The sequence below is a fragment of the Haemaphysalis longicornis genome, unplaced genomic scaffold (genome assembly GCF_048455015.1).
Source record: "Haemaphysalis longicornis isolate Haplotype H1 unplaced genomic scaffold, Haemaphysalis longicornis Haplotype H1 scaffold_1, whole genome shotgun sequence".
NCBI classification, from domain to species: domain Eukaryota; kingdom Metazoa; phylum Arthropoda; class Arachnida; order Ixodida; family Ixodidae; genus Haemaphysalis; species Haemaphysalis longicornis.
In genome coordinates this window covers 250,041,680-250,061,385 of record NW_027526203.1, presented here as the reverse complement: position 1 = coordinate 250,061,385, position 19,706 = coordinate 250,041,680, and the positions used below count along the sequence as shown (strand labels likewise).

Sequence of the window (19,706 nt, the reverse complement as noted above, 5' to 3'; positions counted from 1 at the left end):
TGACGTAATTCGAGCCGTCGGAGAACGTCAAGACCGGAAAAGAGGGGAGAACCTTTTGAGCGAGTTTAATTATCTGATGGGCATAGAGCAGTAATTTTTGGCTGAGGTACTTTGCGACTCCCTAATCTACGTACTGGGTGTGTTGGGTGACTACGTTCTGCAAGTATTTAAATTTCAAAAAAAGTTGAAAAAAGTGTTGCAGAGTTGGCCAGAGGTACAGCACTCGCCTCGTATGCGGGAGGTACTGGGTTCGAATCCTGGTACCGCTGGGCACCCACCGGTTTCTTTAACGGGTACAGGCGTCCCTGGTCGAGTGCGGACCCTTGAAAGGGAATCCACGTCTGGAAAGCTGCCTTTACCCTTGCGAGGGGCCCCTGACCCTTGTCCATCTGGCGGGGCCCCCGGCCATCATGCCGCGTTGCACCATTGCCGGGGGTGAAAGAGTCTGGCGGCATGTCCTGCCACATGCAGGCGGTTGCGAGTTGAGCATCCACCGTGGCCGTGAAAGGCACCATGTGCATTCGTGTGCCTTGGTGGCGTCGGGAACCTGCCGGTAAGATAGGTACAAGCGACTCCCCGGCCTGGCGCTCGGCCCTTGTGTGGGACTACAACGCTTCACCCGGCTTGCACGGGAAATCACCCCTATAGAAAGGGGCGGCTGCAAAAACGCAGGAACTTTTTTTATCACCAGTCAAGTTTCCAGCAGACAAAATTGCATCACCCGCCGCCATGATGTCACCCGGTGCGAACGGCAGCTACCACAATGACGACACCCCTGAGGCAAACATGAACTCCAGCCTCCCTGATGTGGCGGGCACAGGGACAATGGATGGCATTTTTTTTTTTCTTTTCAGAAATGGCTGAGAAGCCTACGAGGACTGTCACCAAGAGTGGATGCCGCCAGTCAAAACGCAACACGAGCGTTTCGTGCGTGGCGACCTCTTTCTCTGAGGAGTTTTACGCGCAGCAGCACGAGCTGGGCGAGAGGCGGGAAAAGAAGGTGCGGAAGTTGAAGAAAGCCGTCGAAAAGGTAGGACGCTATATCTACCAATATGCGTGTCTATATACGGTAACAGGCCCTCAAACATTTAATTCTGTTTGATAGGAGCATGCACGCAACGATAACATTTGTATGGGGTGGTGCTGTAGGAGCTTGCGTATACTTAGTCCACAGAGTGAGAGCACAGATTTGGCGCATATACCTAACGAGTTGCTGTGTGCCATTTGGCTAGCAACGGTGGTGCGCTCAAGCAGGAAGGCGCGCACGACACGGGGATAAGTTGCCACACGGGGGTTAGTCCTGGTGTGGGCGCTGTCTGGAAGGGCTTCGCGTGCATCCTTGAGTTTATATGAAGCGACGGATTATGCGTAAAAACAGCCTACAGCATATGTGCCAGGGATCTCCACAGTGTACGGCTGAGCAGACAAACACCAACTCGCAACCTGGGTACAAGCCGAAAAAAAAAACTCTGATAATGCTTGCAGTTTTGAGGCTGGAAAAACCCCGTGACGTTTTAGTTCTACCAGAGTCCGTCATTGACGGACTCTGGTTCTACTTTGATGGACCGAGAAATATCAACGATTCGTAATCCGGTTCCGTGTTTCTATTTGTGCACGGCGGAAATTAGGAGCGCAGTTTGAGCAGAATTTGAATACACCGCACTAGGCAACATTCAAACGTCTGCGTTCAAGTAATAATTGCGCCTTTAGAATATGTCATAAAAGCAAAAGCCGGGCGGAGACTATACGGCGGAGAGAAAAGATGCGGGCACGATAGAACCTGCACGCGAACGCCGGGCTTTTCTGGCCTCCTTTCCTCGCTGCTTTTTTGAGTGCTTGCAGACCCGTCCCTGTTTCATATTCCATGTTTCCCAAACTCTGTGGCCTATTAGAAACGTCGCGCTAGTTTATCCTCGGTCCCCCTTACGCGGCTTTCTATCAGGCGAGATTTCGATATCAGTGCACAAACATTAGCACGTGAATGGGTGCCGAAATGTGACTTGGTATTAATGCAACTGGTGTTAATCAGTTTTCTTTTTTTTTTTTTTTGAGTGCAATCGAACGAAAAAAAAAAACGCATGTGAGCAAATATGAAGGCTCTTGAGGACTTCGGAGAGCTTGTTTGTGAGGTTACAGCTCTCGATTGATTGTAGGGTTTAACGTGCCGACGCAACGCAGGCGATGAGGCGCGCCGTAGTGGAGGGCTCCGGCTTAATTTTGATCACCTGGGGATCTTGACGTGCGCCGAAATGTCGTACACACGGGCGTTTTTGCTTTTCGCCTCCGTCAGAAAAGCGGCCGCCGCGGCCGGGAATCGAACCCGCGTCCCCGTGCTCAGCAGCGCAACGCCTTAGCCACTGAGCCACCTCGTCGGGTAACTACACCTCTCCAAAGCGATAATAGAATTTGCGTGTTTGAATTCCCTGTATGCACGAGATGTATGGTTTCGCAATAGGCCTTAGCAAAGCGAATGTAGGAATCAGTGCAAAACAGTTGAGGGACTTATTGTTCCTCGAGTTCCTCTATATAGCTCCCTGCGGGAGCTATATAGAGGAACTTTTTTGGGACGTGATCTGGGGCGCCAGCTGCGAGCGAGCAGCGCCAACTGCCGAAGAGGAGGAAGGGAGAGGGGGAATCCCTGAGTGGGTTTTAGGCGAATGCCACTGATGGTGCAAGTCAGCCAATACAAGCTTCGCTTGAAACAAAAATAAACGTTTGACGTGGTCCGTGCAGCAGACTGAAAATGGAGGCGCAGCGGTGATAAAATGCGCTGCTAAATAAATATGCAATGTCCCTTTGTTGAACAGGCATTTGGCTTGGCAGAAGGTCGCACTATAAAATTACCCCCAGAAAACCTCGCATGCGCGGAGCTTCTAAATCCCGCAGCCAGATAGCGCTGCTGGCATCGAAGGTTGTGCACTTAATTCGTTCGTATTTATTTGTATTCACCCTGTACAGTTACTTTCACCAGAACCGTTACAAAGTACATGTTAAAGCCCCATCTAACGAAGTCACCTAGAACCGAGAAATATTTAGTTAAGTCGAGAACTTCGTAAAATCGGGACTGCCATTTTACAAGCGGTTGACTCCATAAATTCAATGTCTAAAGGGATCGGAGGCGCATCCTAGCAGCTACCATGACATCGTAGTCGCGGCAGCCGGCCGCGGCGCTCTCCTGTCGATAATTTAGCTATGTGCTAAATGTCCGAGGTGAAAATAAGCCAGCCGGGGCTCGCACTGCAGTCATCGCACCACAGCATGGATGATGGTGTCCTTTCCCTTCAATATTGTAGAAAGCGTGCTGGCCGGGATGCAGCTGTGGTCTGCGGCCGCGCGGGTCTGCTGACTTTATCTTGTAGAGCTCCGTAAAAACGAAACTATAGTTGCCTCGCTTTTGTCTCTGACGTCCCGCAATAATCTTCGTGGCGTTCTGATTAAACACATTTGAAATTGCTCCTTTTTAAAATGTGTCTGTTGCTCGAAATACTTCGTTAAATCGGGAATGGCACAGCACATGCAGGGAAGCCGAAATCGTTCGTTAGATCGGAAAATTCGCCAGATCGGGTTTTGACTGTGTCGTGTTTGCTTTCAACTCCGTCCGTCCTGTTTTTAACGATTTAGCCCCGCAGCCGCGGCGAAGAAAGGACCGAAAGCTGCTCGAGTGGAGGACCCTGCTGTCACCGTGAAGAAAGCCATCAAACAGCAAGGAAGCGAAGAGCAAGACGGAAGGAGCCGCGGGTGAGCCTTTCCAATGCCCTCTAAGGATGGCATATCCAGGCACACTGTAACGATCCACTTTAAGGTAGAAAACATAAGCTTGCCTAAAAATAGAGTTGTAGACGTACAACAAACACGTCCCAACTACTAACCTTGCATCTACTGTGATTTTAGTATAATAATACGTAATTACTAGCGAAGCAAAATCATTGCAAAAACAAGAGAAAGAACACTGGGTGACGCTAATTTTACTGTGGTTTACCGCCTTAACTGTGATTTCAGTCATGACTGCTCTCTACCATTTCTATGTATCTTGTCAGAAGTGTAACCTGGTGTACCCCTCAGTTATGTTGAAATTAAGTTTTTTTAAGTGGTCCCAGGGTGTGAACCTGCGGCCACTACATCCAGTGCAGACGCTCTACGAACATATAGGTCAGGCGAGCTGTTTCGTTTACATCATCAAGTTGCATTTCAGGTGCTTGCCACTTCTTCCTTTGTAGACGCTTATTCAACCTTGGAGGATTACTTTTAAATGTTAGTGAGTTCAGCTATTAGTACTGGTAAAAAGTTCAATTTACACAAAAGCAATGCAAAAAGGTTTTAAATAATTCTAATTAATAATGAGTGTTTATATATTCATCACTACAAGGTTTTTGTGTGGGGTGTAGAACCGGGTGTCTGTTAAATGACCTTTTTTTCCAATTCCCCAGCGTGAGGCTTTCCTTGGCCACGTAAGGTTAATTTTTTTGATCAGAATACTAATACATTTTAAAATAGGTAGAACCCATTTCAGAGAGAACTCAGACTATTGATGTTCGACAACAGGACAAGCGTACGTACTACGAGAAAAATGTACCGTTGGTGCTTCAGAGAGTCTAGGTTTTTGTTTCAGTCTCATGTTGTGCTTCACTTTGTAATCTTAACTTTATTTTTAAACTTAATTAAAAAAGTGGATACTATATTATTTTATTTATGGGATACCAACAGTCTGTTGTTTTTTTTTACTTTCTCTAACGTTTTAGCCCTCAGTTAATACACAAGGTGCCTGCTACTGGGGATGACTAATGATGTTCTAAAAGCTTGAGGCAGTGATGGAAAGGAACTTGGAATGTTGAGGGCATCGCTGCATTCTATTTGTTTGGGTTGTGTTTTAAAATAAGAGGTGTTCAATTTTTCTAAATGAAATACCGTAACTTAAGTTGAAATCATGACATTATCGTTTCAATGCGTTCTAACTGCGCTTTTTATTTTAGCACTCAAACAAGGCTTCTTTGCACGGCGTTGTTGTCATGCAAGAAAGGCAACGCAAAGGCAGCTCTTTGAAAGCGCCAAACTTGGCGCTACCAAGTGACGTCACCAAGGACTGTAATGTAACGTACATTAGACGTCGGAGTTTAAAACGGTGCTGAAAATGCTCTCCCGGCCGTCTTTCATACAGTTTCTTCCGTCTGTGTTCGCATGTTTGGCCACCGCTGCTACCATGGCCTCCTGATAACCCCGCGCGAGGGGGAATCTCATGCTACGTAGCTGCTACAGAGGATGACGCCAGGAGCGCGGTTGGCGCACCGGCCGCAAGGCACGCGAACAGCGGGCATCGACAGCGGCGATGGCTGCTGCATTGAAAGTGACCATAGGGCAACGGACACGTACACTGAACCGAGCGCGAGTGGATGTACGTTTGTTTGCAATAATACTGTACGTTGCTCAACATTTCAGTTTCTTGTTTTAATGCGTAAAACTGCTGTTTATTATAAACTTTCATTTTACGAAGGTCCAGCCGCAGCCTGCCCGAGCGGAGCACGGTGCGGACAATGGCCTGCGAAAAAATTCCCCCGCATTTCCCCGAGGGGGAGAATGTGAAAGTGCGAATGCACGGTTGTCGGCCCGCTTGCGGCGCTTGCGCTCGGCCCCCGCAGCCCACCGCCTCGCCGCCTTCTCTTCCATCTCTTCCATCGGGTTTGTAGTATCACGTGTACACCACGCAGTTATCAAGCCGCTATAACGCCGCTGAGTCGCCAACGCACGCCGCTGACGACGTAGTTTGAATGCGTTAAAGATATAACGCGCGTCACTAACACTGATATCAGCGTCGCGTCCGTGGCTTGGTCGGTAGAGCGTCGCGCTGCGGCCGCAAAGTCCTCGGATCGAAACCTGGCGCCGGATGCTGTTTCTTTTGTAAATATAGAGGAGCACTGCGGACGCCGCCGCCGCCGCCGCCGCCGGCGGTGGATGGTTTGGGGTCGCTTATAAAGTGCATTCGCACTTAAAATTGCCTAAATTTAAGCAATGTTTCAGTCTAATTTTTAACAGGCAGTTTGTTGTTAAAGTAGTGCTGACACGAAAATTTCATGTTCCACTTTTATTGTTCTTATCGATGCTTAAGGGTCTGGCGAACCCGAAACAGCAATTTAAATACTTCAACGCGCGATAATTAATTACATTGAACGGCCTGAAAATCGTTTGTTTCAAATTGCCGCGCTTTCATCCCGAAAGGCGCATATGACAGAATCCCGGCATGACCTCACCGTTTTGTGCGGGCGTCAAAACACTGGGGAGGCCGGTGGGGGCGTTGTTTCGACCGCGCCGCCGCCGGAGCGGAACGGCTGAGATTGAAGGTGCTAGGCCTACCATTGCGGCGGAAATTCGATGACCGCTTTCAATAAAAGTCCAGATGGCGACTTCTGTTGCGATTCCGGGCTATATTATCGCTTCCTTTCTCGTGTGTGGAGCTTTATTTTTGCCAACAGTGCCTTTCTGGGCAGCGGTTATGCCTGTAGCTCCGGCTACGGGCACCCGTTTGTGAATGCACCGGCGCCCGCTCGCGGGCAGCGCACGTGAAGTGACGTCACGAGTTTTTGACGAGCGCTGTCGCGTCACTTTTTTTTCCTCTCACGGAGTTACGTCACGGTGATGTCCATTTGCTGAGCGCCGCTCCGCGCGCTGCTCCGTCGGCGCGATTAATGAGATCCCATTGAATATGTTCTTCGCGTCGCAGGCCGCTCATATTTCAGCCAGGGTATTCTGTTGAGTAAAGGAAGGGAACTGTGCAGTAATATTAACGCCGAAAATTGGTGTCAGTACTCCTTTAACAGCTAACTTTCTGTCTTGCATACAAACGGTCGCAATAAAGGTATTCATCCATTCCAAGAGTTCACAGGTAATCATGCAACGCAATTGCTCGAGTGGCTGCGGCGTCTAATGGAAGGCCAACCGGGACCTCCAATGGGAGGGTCCCACTGGAATTTACAATTGGTCGGCCTAAATTTAGTCAGGGCAACTGAGACACCGAGCTTCCTTGCTAGAACTTGCATGAATGTACATAAAACAGCCACTGATGCGTGCGTGGTTTTTTTACTAAGAGGAATTGCAATAATCCTTTTTCATCAGAGCAGTCATACTCCAATCACACTAATAACGGAACACTAGTGGCCGAGGGTGCCTTAATCAGGTGAAAGTTGCGTCCACAGAAACTCTGCATTATCAGTGAAAATAAAAGCAACAAAATAGCTTTCTTTCTTTTTCAATCAGCTAGTAGTTTGTGGAGCATAAATTAAGAAATTGCGGCTTACAGCCTTTTAATTGAGAAATGCAAAATATTCAAACAGAACCATTTAAAGTATTTAAACAAAACCATTACTCTCTCCCAAAGCAACAATCACTATTTGCAGAGGTCTACTATGCACAAAGTTACACAGACCCTGTTCCTTTGTTATCTCTCAAGGTTTTGACTATGTTAGTGTTTACTATACTGAATTGAACTGCCCACTACAGATGGGCATGCTTTGTGGTGGTGCCCCTTTGGCTGCATGTGAGAAATGGATCACCTGGTAATTGGGCAATTTTGTCTGCAAAAACCAGCAGGGAAAGGAAATGACCACTTGTAATTTGAGTGGGTATCTCTAATCAGGGCCGTACCCAGAGAGGGGGTTTGGGGGTTCAAACCCCTCCCGAAATTTTTTCCAGGCAGCACGTAAACAATACTTACTGTTTCTTTCAGCAAAACTACCCCCTTCCCAAAATTCATAACCACCCCCGAAAAAAATTTCTGGGTACGGCCGTGTCTCTAATACATAGTGAGAGAGAATCTGGCAGCGAGAGTGTACGTAGCCCCCAAATGCAGAGCTGTGTGTGCAGTTACAGCCAAGACCTCTTTATTTGTGTGTTAACTTGCAAACAAGCCACTCTAAAAGGGGGTTCTGAAACCAACAGGTACTTGCCATTTCTTGGCTGCAGCTGAGGGCCTTCTTGTGATAAAGTGTGGTAGCTGGCAAGCTATGTAATGACACACGAATGGAATGAGAATGCATTTTATTGTGCTTAAAAAACGCAAAAACAAAATGCGAAGCAACAAGGCACTCTATGTACAGGTATTGCACAGTTTTGGGCCCACAGGGCCATTATCTGGAGGGGCAACAAAAACAACATATCACAGGAGCAGTGGCTCGTCAATAATTACAATAATTAATTAACAAAGTAAGTAGTTCACAGTGAATAAATATATCACATGTCACATTGAAGCGTGACGTAACTTGCGCCTCTTTGTCCAGCAAGAAAGCCAATAGCCTAGTCAACAACCACAGGGCCTACGGGCGGAGTCAATGGTGGCAACAAAGAGAAGAAATAAGTTAAGCTTGTGGCTCGTCCAGGGGTGGGGTGCCCTGGTCCTCCTTCAGGACAGTTACCACGACCGGGCCGTAGGCGTTGAATTGCTCCATGTGCACCATGCCCCGCTTGTGCATGCCTGCAAGACAGAAGCACAGCATCCACTCACCACCCTGATGACCATGTCACCCTGGCGGCAGGTGGCCTGCCTCATTCACAGACGCGCAACTGGTGCACGACCGATTTTCGCCACCTACCCTCACTAACCCAGCTCTCTGAGATACGCTGTGAAGACATGCTCATTTGAAATTGAATTCCCGCCTTAGTCAAGCGTTACCTTTGGCAAACATCACGTGAGCCAAGTGACGATTTCTCACCTCCAGGAGTGAGGAGGAGACAGCGGGTGTCCCGCAGTGCGGATGATACAGAGAAGGCACGGTTGTGACACGATGCACACGTGACATCCACTTAGTTTTATGCATGCATTGCGATTTCAGAACGGGAGCTGTCGCCCACGATTGTATGGTGCCCGCTCTACATGGCATTTTTCAGGTCTCTCTTGTCATGTGTAGCTTTTTCGCGCCGCATGCATTATTTTCTGCCATGCGCATTCTTTCCACTGTGGCCAGCACTGATGCCAGCACTCGTGTGTCTCTGCACCAATGTAGTCCCCGGCAACCCTGTCCATGGAAAACGCCACCAACAGGCCTCAGCCATCGCACTTGCACTCAGGCAGTGGCGATCTTTAAAACAGTCCCCTTGTCCTCGACCCCCAGTGAAAAGAGAGGTTCAAAGCTGCCACCAGGCTTCCCTGTTCAACAACCTCCTCCCCCTGGAAGTGTGCCATGAAGTCTGAATGAAAGCAGTGTGGCTCAGCTTCGAATGCAGGCAAAGAGACTCGCGACAACTCCCTCACGGTGCTGTTCTCAATGTACCCAGAAGCTCAACTACCTCACACAGCATCATGTGCAGGACAAAAAGGCCTCCCCTGTAGGACGCCCCATTCAGTTGGGTTGTTTTTGTAGAGAAATAAATTAAACGTCAACCCCCCTCATATGAATTCTCTACACCATGGTTTCTCAAAGTGGGTTCCGCGGAACCTACGGGTTCCGCACACCCCTCCTCGGGGTTCCGCGAGCCACTGATAAATTTTCCCTTCCGCACTCGCCAAGTTACTTAGATTGTGAATCCGAGGTGCGATCGATCTAAGGAACCTCCATTACTCATGCCCGAGTGTCAGTAAGCACATCTCAGTGCATAACAGAAAGGCGCGAGCTGCTCAATAAATCCCGCCAGCAGACAGACTCCGAAAACGGGCCACGTGGTTAAACTATTGCACTTGAATCTCGGCTTTATATAACCCCCATGCACATTTATCCTGTTTGGAGATAGGTGACGCTAGCGTACGCGCTCACATAAAGTCGACATTCACGTGCAATAAATTCAAAAGCAAGCAAGCTTGCTTCCTTTTGAATTTATTGCATGTGAATGTAGCGTGAATGTAATGAAAAATGGCGAGGGGTGGATGGGGGGGTTCCTTGGAACTTAATGGAGCTTAGCTGGGTTCCCTGGGAGCAACATGCTTGAGAACCCCTGCTCTACGCAATACTCATTAATGGTCTGCAAACTTAAAGGGGGCATGAATAAAATAGAACTTTGTTCAATTGGAAAGAACTAGCCTTCCGTAACTCACTCAGCTCTTACTTGGCTACAAAAGATGTTTTTTAAGCCAAAAAGTATGCACAAAATACAGAAAGGCCTTATAAATTTCATGCTTCAGTGACGTAACATGGGCAGGAGTGACAAAATGCGGGCCAGCACTAGAAGCATAGTCGTCAGTGTGTTAACTGCGTATTAGCATTCAAGTGATATACGATAAAACGCCACTAGATGGCACCACGACTACAATAGCCCGGTCATGTTTCTTGGCGGTGGCTTAAGTCAGCGGCCACCAATACTAACACAAACAAGATTCTGTGACGCCATAGAGAAATCAATCGACAGTGGCTGGGGAGTCACCATTGGTTCTTTCCATTAATCGAATGACATGATTCAATCGAGTCATTTTGGAGCAGCCAAACGTGGGTTTTGGAGCAGCGCAATGGGCTTCTGGAGCAGCCAGAATGGCAATTTCCATTTGAGAAAAATTGCTGCAGGGGCAGGAAAACAAGCAACAGGAAACCCGAATAGCAGCATCCTGGGCCACACAGAAATGTTTAAACAAGTACAATGCCTACGGTGCAGACGAGTTTCTGCCGCATAGATGTCCTTTAACCATAATTATCAAATGGCCTCAAGATGTGTACTGAAACCCTCGTGCAAATGTGCACATTCACTACGTAAACCAACAAGTCATGAAAGAACTTGACTTTGGTAAGGTGCACAACTTTTCATAAACCTACAATGAACAAAAAACAGTCACATAATGTAGCACAGTCACATAATCTTATCCTTGCGCCTAGCTTCATCTCCCTCTTCGTTGCTGGATCGCCAGACATGATGCCAATCGCCTTAATTTGCCATAGGCTATGCAGCTGTTGCCTCGGTGCGTAACCAAGCTGGACAGGCAAGACTCCTTGAGACATAATGAAATTAACTAGAACTGAAGTAACGCTATCGCAGCTGGTCCGAATTGTTCTTTTGTGCCATTTTGTCCAGTGCCACCGCCATTCTTATTTTACTCTCAGCTAGAAGAGACTGTCCACTTTCAACATCGGAACTTTTCGATTTCATGCCGTCGCTAATGAGTAGCTTTGCATTCGCCAGCATTTCTTTTGCGGTCTCCACTTCCTGCTGGAGTGTGTCTTGCCCATCTTCACTCACTAGGACCCGCTTTGGCTGGGCAAAGACGGCACTGCTACGCTGCCTGACCTTCTTCGGCTGCAATGCGCTCCCTGTAGTGTTTGCCTGGCATTTGTACTCCTGTCAAAACCTTCAGGATTTTACTGAAGCGGCTTGCATCTTCTTCATACCGCTTGGAGAGCAAGAAAATATGCCTGATGCCATTAACATTCCATATCGTCAACTGAGCCCTTCCATGAAGATGCCGACGGTTCTCACTGAACCTTTTTTCACATCTGCATTTCCATGTGAAATGCACAGCAATGCGTTCCCAAGCCTGGTCAAGACAGGGAATTTATTTGTGCTGTCAGCCTTTTTCTGCTAAAAAATCTGCTGCCAATACTTGTCAATCCTTGTAGACGGATGTGATTCAATATGTTCAAATTGCCGGAGTATGTACTCATCCATCAAAGTGGAGACATCGCAGGGTTCCATCACTTGCAATAGCTTGGTAACTACTCTCCTTAAATGAGCACAACAGGACTCCTCCTCCATGAACTGTGGGTTTAGGAAGCGCAGGCTCTAGCTTTACAATGTGCAGGGGACTGAGTGGCAACTCTTCCTCGAGCCGTAAGACTCCGTCTTCATGAAACATCCACACAGCTTGTGAACGAGGGACACCACCTCATCATGGAGAACGTGGACCAACGGTTCACTTCTTTGAAACAAAGACAAAAAAAAAAAAGGGGGGGGGGGCAAAAATTTTTCACCAAGGGTGGCTTTGCAAAAAAAATTTTTATCAGAAAATGCTCCCCTCAAGCGCTCCCATAGCTGTCCTCCTGAAGGACATGCTGAATCAGACAAGATCACTGTCTTCAAAGCTGGAAACTCTTCAATGAAGCGGCTTACAGCCGGTGCCAAAGTAAGCCACCTTGAAGTCAAATGGCACAAGAAAACAACCTCTGGCAGCCCAAGCACCCCCTGCTCTTGCTCTGTCTTTATTGAGGTAGTCTGTGTAGCAGAATTTTCTAAAGAGTTACAGCATCAACGTCAGATACGAAGGAATCCAAACCGCAAACAAATGAGTTGTGTACTTTGTGAAGACAGCATTGTCCTACGCTTAAGACGTTCTTTCATTTTTTCAGAATTTTCACTCTGCATCGCTTTGCTGGTTTTATTTAGAAGCACGCCCGCTGTCGCTGTTCCCAACTGGAAAGAGTGTAACTGTTCCATGACCACGTATTTTGCGGAATCTGGAAAGTATCTCACCACCGCGTGAGGTTACTGGAAATGCTGCTCTCGCATTGGGGTTTTATCGATAGCAACTGCATAGGATATGTTCGGTCTTTTTAGCTCGTCAATTATCAGTTTTTTGAAGTAGGGCCCGAGCCCGTCAGACACTACGTGAGATGTATTGGTATTCAAACATATTTGCACCTTTACTGTAAACTGTGTCCTGACATGTCTAATTTTAACTGATGTTTGCCTGCTACTCATACATCTTCTTGATTGGACCCTTTACTAGCCTCTGGCTATGGATGGGTCCACACAATGTTTTGCATATGTGTTGTAGTGCAACAAAGAACAAGAAATTGAATTTAAATTGGATCGAATCAAAATATCACAAGGTCTATGCCACGACAGCCGTGACGAGAAATTTATCAGTGCTCTTCTCGCAAGCCTTCCAAAAACATTTCGTGTCAGTTAGCTATGCAACGAGAACCAAGGGCCTAATTTTGTAAAGCGGCAGATTCTCAAATAGTGTGGTATTGGCATGAGACGTGTGTGTTGCCTAGTTTGGTAGTTTTGTGGGCTCGCGAGGGTCAAAAGAAAACACTGAGCTCCGCAAGTGTGGAAGGAGAACACGGTGGCCGGAGCACTTCGAGGCATCGTTCTCATTTTCGGCTCTTGCATGCTCACAGAGTGCCCGAACAAAAGGATGACAGACGTCTCTCACGCTACTACCCCGTCATTCCAAATGGCGGCCGCCGCCTTACAGACTTCAGCCTTTAGCATTAGCAATGGCGGCACTGAAATAGCGCTAACCGAAAGCAGCCATATAAGCAAACATGGGGTGAGTGCGAGCAAGCGTAGCTTTCCTGTTGCACTGACGCCTTTCCGACATAGAAACAGACGCAGTAGAGCACAATGAAACAATATTACAGTTAGACTGAAATGCGAGCTCGTAAAAACTATCGCCAGGTTTAATCAATAGCAACTTGGACAGCTTGGATTGCTCGCAGTACGACAAAGTTTGTCGAGTTAAGTCAGAGTCATGCGATGCACCTTTCGGCTTCTAAAAAGTGTCATTCTGACTGTGATGGAGGGTCGGGAGGATGACGAATTTCACGGGCATAGGCGCTCACCTTCCTCCTCCTACAGCGCCATTTAAAATGCGATGGGGACGAGAAGTTCGTGGGCATAGCCCTTAGCATGGCTGCGACCAACACTTCATGCAATATGACACAACGCTGCCTGCAAAACAGCGTGCTGCGCAAGCGGAGCAAACGGACAACTTTTGTCCCTTTCCCGCCAGCTACCCTTTGCATGCCCTTTCCGTCTGGAGTATAGACCCGTCAAAGCTGGTCACAAGCTTCACTGCGAGGGAGATCGCAGGAAGTTCTCTCCTCTTCAACACCCGTGAAGTAAAGAGGACTTTTCCCACCAGAGGGTGCCCGATTGAGGAAGCCCACCAAAATAAAGCTTCGGCGCAGGGTTGGCGCAGATTGCTTGATATGTGGCAGGGTGCAGCAGGATTTACCCCTCGGCACAGTTAGGCACAATTGGCACAGCTATCACATCAATGCTAATACCTCCTTGTTAGTTTAAAGCCTGCAATGAAATTGGTACCATTGTTGTTGGGACAAAGCGGTCTTTTCAATGAACCAATATTGAATTTTGTCTTCATGGCCCCTTTAACACTTTCATGCCAATGGGAAAAGCAGTGGTTTTGGGTAGACTAACAAATAATATTCTCCCAGTGACAAAAAATATCTAACAGTTATCAAATGTAGAAGGGTAGATCTCCTTTGCAATGGTAATTGTTGCAAAGCAGAATATTTATGTGGAAAAAAAAAAAGAAGGAAAGCTGTTCAGAAAAATTGCAACAAACAAAAAATAAGCAAGAATGTCAGTGTCACTCCACACACACAAAATAAAACACACAAAAATTGAAGACATACATTTTCTACACATACTAGCAGTGAAAAACTCCTAAAAATATGAAATGCCTAACTAAATTTGCTTGATTTACATAAAAAAAAAAAAAAAAACAGCCCTAGTGGGTTTTATGCCACCGGCAAAAGCAGTTCCTCCAACTTTTGAAGCATGGTTGGCTGCACATGCATTGCAGAAAACATTGGTTTTCTGCGCCACTCTTTTTTGTCCATACCCCAATTTACAGCTTCGATACTTTTGCATTTTCTGGGGCTAGTGTTTAACAGGGGTATTAGGTTCCCGGGTGGTTTTATGCACTTTCGCTTTCCATTCAAAAATCCAATAAATAAAAGTTGTCCTCGGAGTCAGTGCTCTTAATAGTATCATGCAAATTGCTCGTAAACTCATCAATCGATTGAAATGCGACGTTTCCACGACACGGTCGCGCGCGTTGTCGACGCCATTGCCATATTTTCAGAGTGCCCATCATATGACAGTGGCGGCGCTTTTAAAAAATCTGTGCTGCACGAAAAAACAGAAGCAAAGAGAATGTAAGTGCCTCTTCTACTCAGTAGATGGTGCCAGCTCTCGGAGTGCATGTGGAAAGCGCCAAATCTGAGTTGGAAAACGTCAAAATTTGAACCTGAAAGTGTTGATTAACTACTATCAATCTGAATAGGTGTGGGCAAAAAACTGTTAAGCAGTTGGCAGAGTCCCTTACGGCAGAGTTTTTTACAGCATGGACAAGGATTTTACGAGAATTGCACTGACGGAAATTGGGTAATTATTCCCTATTACCGCAAGTTTTGTGTGCACTACCACACCATTATTGTAAATGCTGGGCACCATCGTTTGGCCTTAAAAATTGAAATTAACGCGCTCGCATTGCTTTCCCAGGTGGTCTCACGTCATTACTAACCACACATGAATGCATGCAAATCTCTGTATCGGTAAAAAAGGACTTGGTGCTTCAGAAAAAGCATGCATACGCATAGAGTGTAGTGAAGGAGGTGTAATGAACGCCTTCTCTTTCTGATCATCGTGTGCCTTGTTTAAAACATGCGAGATCAACAAAGCATACCAGTAGTAGACCGACAATGCACCCCAAGGTATTTTTGCCTCACCTCTACAGGGCAGAAAAATGTCTCCCACAGTTGCACCCTACAATTACTTCCCACTCCCCGCATCAACGAAGGCCTCTCCTGTTGACCTCTCCTGTCCAAATTTCCTTGCCCGGCCCTTCCATCGAGTTACTGGCCTTCCCCTTCTACTACTCCCATCTCTCGGCACCTACTCTGTTACCCTAGCTGGTGGTCCACAGGTCATCAGTTCTCCACATTACATGACCAAGCTCCTAGTCTTTGTGCCGAGAATGTTCCCCGATCCAAGGTGGCTGTTTCCTATCCCCAACTATCCCATCCATCATGCTCATGGACATTAGGAGGCCCCTCCATCGACCCCCCCCCCCCACAAGAAGACTGGCGCAACCCTCCCACAGGGAAGAGAGAAGGGTCCCTCACGGAGCAGGGTGGCGAAGCTTCCGGCGACAGATCGTCGGTTGAAGGCATCCGGGGGCACCAGGGACTCCAGGGTGCACATGCCGTGCGCGTCCGACACCTCCTGCAGCCGGTTCCACAAGCTACCCATCCGCCCGGGCTCCTGCAGCTGGGAGGAGGAAGCGGCTGCACAGGGAAGGGGGCGGGGTCTGTGTCAAACAAGTGTCGGTCTGGTGGGGGAACAACGGCCACTGCACAGGCCTGCCCTCCAAGGCTATCACACATGCCACATGCAGCACCGACACCCTCCAAGGAATGAACTCTGCTGACACCATGGGTTGCAACGGAGGTGCTCAGCTCCAAACACCCATTTAGACCTCGATTTAACGAAGTTGTAGAAAAACAGCACGTGTCTATATTGAAATTTTGTTGCATCGAGACTCTGCACCTGGCATGCAGTGACATTACCATTGTGCTTGCCAGTGGTAAGGACTCAATAAGTCAAAGGGACTCATTCAATTAGAGGGGCTCATTCAGAAGTCACTGCTGTTTTCCTCAGCTCCCACGTAGCTTAGTTGTTGGAAGTTTGCATTAAAATGGGCACCATTGTAATCGGGGAAATGCAGTCTTTCAAATGAACCAAACCATAATGCCCACTTAGGACTACTCAAGATTGCTAAAGAGTGCAGACTTTCCCCTGCCGTGTGATACCAACGCCTTGGTTTGTGGCAGCTGTCCTATCTTGTAATAGCAGCAGTGATGTCAATCGTATGATTTTTCTTTCCTATTTCAACAAACATATGCCTAGTTTCAGAGAAAATGCATGGTGTAGAGTCACATGACCTCAAACGACAGCCGTGCAGCCACACATCTGCCAGCAACACTCAAACGTGGAGGCTCAATTTACCCTCAAAACCCAGTACCTATCTGCCACAAGGCTTCAACGTCTAGTAAAAGCCCCTCACCCCCTGCCAGGCATGTAGTAGTGGTGCTCCATTTCCTTCAGTGCACGCACAATGTGCCAGAGGTGAGTTCACTTGCCTGCCATCCCCCCTGAACAGGAGGCTCCCATCACTGGTCCATCAGGGGCCCCAGGAGATGCCCTTGGTGGGGAAGAAGACGAGAGGAATTTCGCATGGCGACATGCACCACTGCAGCCAATGGGCAATCAGGGAGCGAGCAAGGCCTGTGAGCGATATCGGATGTCCATGCCAAACATCCTGCCCAGCTACGCACCAGTGCACACACCACATTGTTTGTGGCCACATTGAGAACAACAGGGTGGAGAGTTCTCCACATGTAGAGTTCCTGAAAGAAGCACCTTAATGAACTCTGGCGGGTATGTATTGGCACAGGTAACCACCTCACAGGCCTCCTGGCGGTTTGCATATGCACAAGGGGGGAGGGGCAGCATGCTGCTATACGCCGCGAGCACTGCCTGTAGGGGCGCGCCACTGAAATCTCCCTAGCGACCCGTTTCGAAAGCACCTGCGAGACGCTCCAACCCACTCCCCACTGTCGCCACTCCTTTTGGGGCACGTTCACGACTGAGATTTATCGTTTGCATGCGTTTGAAAATGCGATGTATTTACCAGAGTGTAAATGTTTCTGTTGCAATCCTACTGTGGTACATTCAGCCCGTATGAGCGCCAGGTGTGTGTCACAGACTAGCATTGCGAAGCCGGCATGTACATGGAGCTGATTGGAATTCCATTGCTTTAAAATTTGCTAACAGTGTCTCCTCTCCGTAAGCAGCGTTGCCTTGGATGGTCATGCTATGGCTATATGCGACGATGTAAATTGGTGTTGTACACTTACATAATCTAGCAGAGCTCTCTACCGTTCGAGCTCTCTACCAGGCTGCAGCTGTTTTTTAAAGTGTCCTAAACGTACTATTTGCTTACTGATATGGCTGTAACAAGTTGTTTAGGGCGCGGAAAGGCAAAAAGAAGCGAAAGAGAACTGAAACATGGCATAAATCCCTATTAGCCACTGAGCGCTCATCCTGTAGGCGCCGCGGAGAAGCGGTGACAGGTGGCACAGCCATCGCGAAGCTTGAGGCATATAGCAATACAGAATCCCCGCAGTCGTGGAGGTGCTGCATTTAAGGTTGCCAGGATGCCAGGATTACAATGTTGCCAGGATCACACTGTCACCATCTTATTTTGTATCGAGCATCGCTTTCCCTTTCCCTCGTTTTAACGTGCACAATTTCTGTTATGGTATTTGCGTTTCCCTTTTTGAGTGAATTCATAGGCACAGAATGCGGTAGTCAGCCCTGCGAAACCCTGAGCAGAACAGGACTCTGGCAAACGGCCCTGTATGCATCAGCAAAGGAAACCAGCGTAACCACAGGAAAGCCCTGAACTTGTAATGAGGCAACTGCCAAGAACTCGCTGGTTCCTGTTTTTTTTTTCTTCTGGCTTGCATGAAGTGGGTGCCTGGCACCAGCAACAAAGTGCTTCACAACAATGGCAGCACCCTGAAGCTGTCACCCACAGAAATGGGAAAAGGCCATCACCTCCTTGGGTATCTGCTCGGAGAATCAAGAGTGGGCCAGGGGTGACGAGAATGCCCAGCCGCCGCTGTACTGCCTTTCCAGGCTGCACTGCCCAGTTCTAGGAGTCCTTCGCTGTGGGTGGCAAATAGAGGACCACCGACCGCTACCCCGCAATGCCCAGGCTGCCCGCCTACGTGGTGATCGGTGCAACTACCACGCCATAGCTGACAATGCTCCTTCCAAGCCGGGCCTCGCGCTTCCACAGCAGGGGAGGCCTTCAGTGAACAGGCTACACAGCCAGAGCCACACGAAACATCCTCCTGCCCGTCCCCATGCCTGCTGACACCTCTTTAGCCTGTCTTGCACCATGGAGAACAGGACCGAGCTGTGTGGGATTTGCTGCAGCATAGTGCGGAGACTAACACGAGTGAATGTGCAGCCTGTTCCCCGCCGAAAGCGGGCACAGCTTCCCAGTGCCTGTGGATGTACACTAGGTCTGCCCCCGTCCTGCACTTTTTCCTGTGCCCCCTCCAAGTCTAAGCTCCAATCCCTCCCTTGCTGGAACTGCAGGCATGCACTATAGCAGCCCTTCCCTGGAGTAGGGAGACCCTCACCCAACAGCACCGTGCCCCAGGAGTTCTTCCTCCAGCAGGGCCTCCTCCTGCTCCTGTGGTAACATCTCCTCGGGAATGGGCACCAGGGGCTCCGCTGCACACAGGAGGAGGAAGGGGGAAGGACATGCTCACAAAAGGGGGGAAATAAAGGGGGAGGCTGCACTCCCCCTGCTCACACGTGCCTTAACTGCCTGCAGGGAGAGGGAACACCAGACCAGAGGCAGACAGGTGCCCCCCACCCCCCCAAATGTGTGACAGCAGTGTTTAACTTTGCTAAACATCTGTGCCATGCATCAATCGTGCAGTGAGTTCCTGGTTGTTTTCTCGCGCCTGTCCCTGAAACAGCTTTGTGTAACTGTACAAAAAGATGACAAAGCCAACAGTGCAAATAGAAAACATAGTTTGTGCTGGTGTGTAAAAGTGGTTACTGCCCAAAGAAAGAGTGTGTTCTCGTGTTTGCTGCACTATCTGATGCTACGCAACTTGCAGAATGGGAAAGTAGCATCAAAAGATAATACAAAAGGCTGAAGCCAGTTGTGGTGGCTTGAAAAGAGTATTTTGAGAGCAAGTTCTGTTAGCGCTGGCATGTTCAGTATCGGTGCAAACGGTGTCACAATGAGCATCGCCACGCTATGCCATGCCTATGATTTCAGTAGAGAATTATCCAGAATGCATCCTGCCTGACGTGCCAGCAGAGGAAAATTAGAAATCTTGGCAAGAAAAGGCCTCAAGCAAAGCGTCACAGACAGGCTGCATCGATGTGCAGTTTGGTTCAGCCTTTAAGATGCCGAATCAGGAAGATTAGAAGTATCGGTGCCAACAACGTTCCGCACTTCTGCA

At 48.3% G+C, this 19,706-nt stretch overlaps 1 protein-coding gene across 1 annotated transcript in view; it reads right to left on the bottom strand.

Annotated features, from left to right (window-relative positions):
• Positions 1-8,008: 8,008 nt before the first annotated feature.
• The window catches only part of LOC144158542 (uncharacterized), a 95,507-nt gene continuing 83,809 nt past the window's right edge, over positions 8,009-19,706 (bottom strand). Inside the window, exons 17-20 of the mRNA XM_077689495.1 lie at positions 18,867-18,960; positions 16,794-16,855; positions 15,777-15,938; positions 8,009-8,458 (exon numbers count right to left, since the gene is read on the bottom strand). Coding sequence (XP_077545621.1) covers positions 8,343-8,458; positions 15,777-15,938; positions 16,794-16,855; positions 18,867-18,960 — 434 coding nt within the window. The 3' untranslated portion in view covers positions 8,009-8,342. The remainder of the gene's footprint in view (positions 8,459-15,776; positions 15,939-16,793; positions 16,856-18,866; positions 18,961-19,706) is intronic.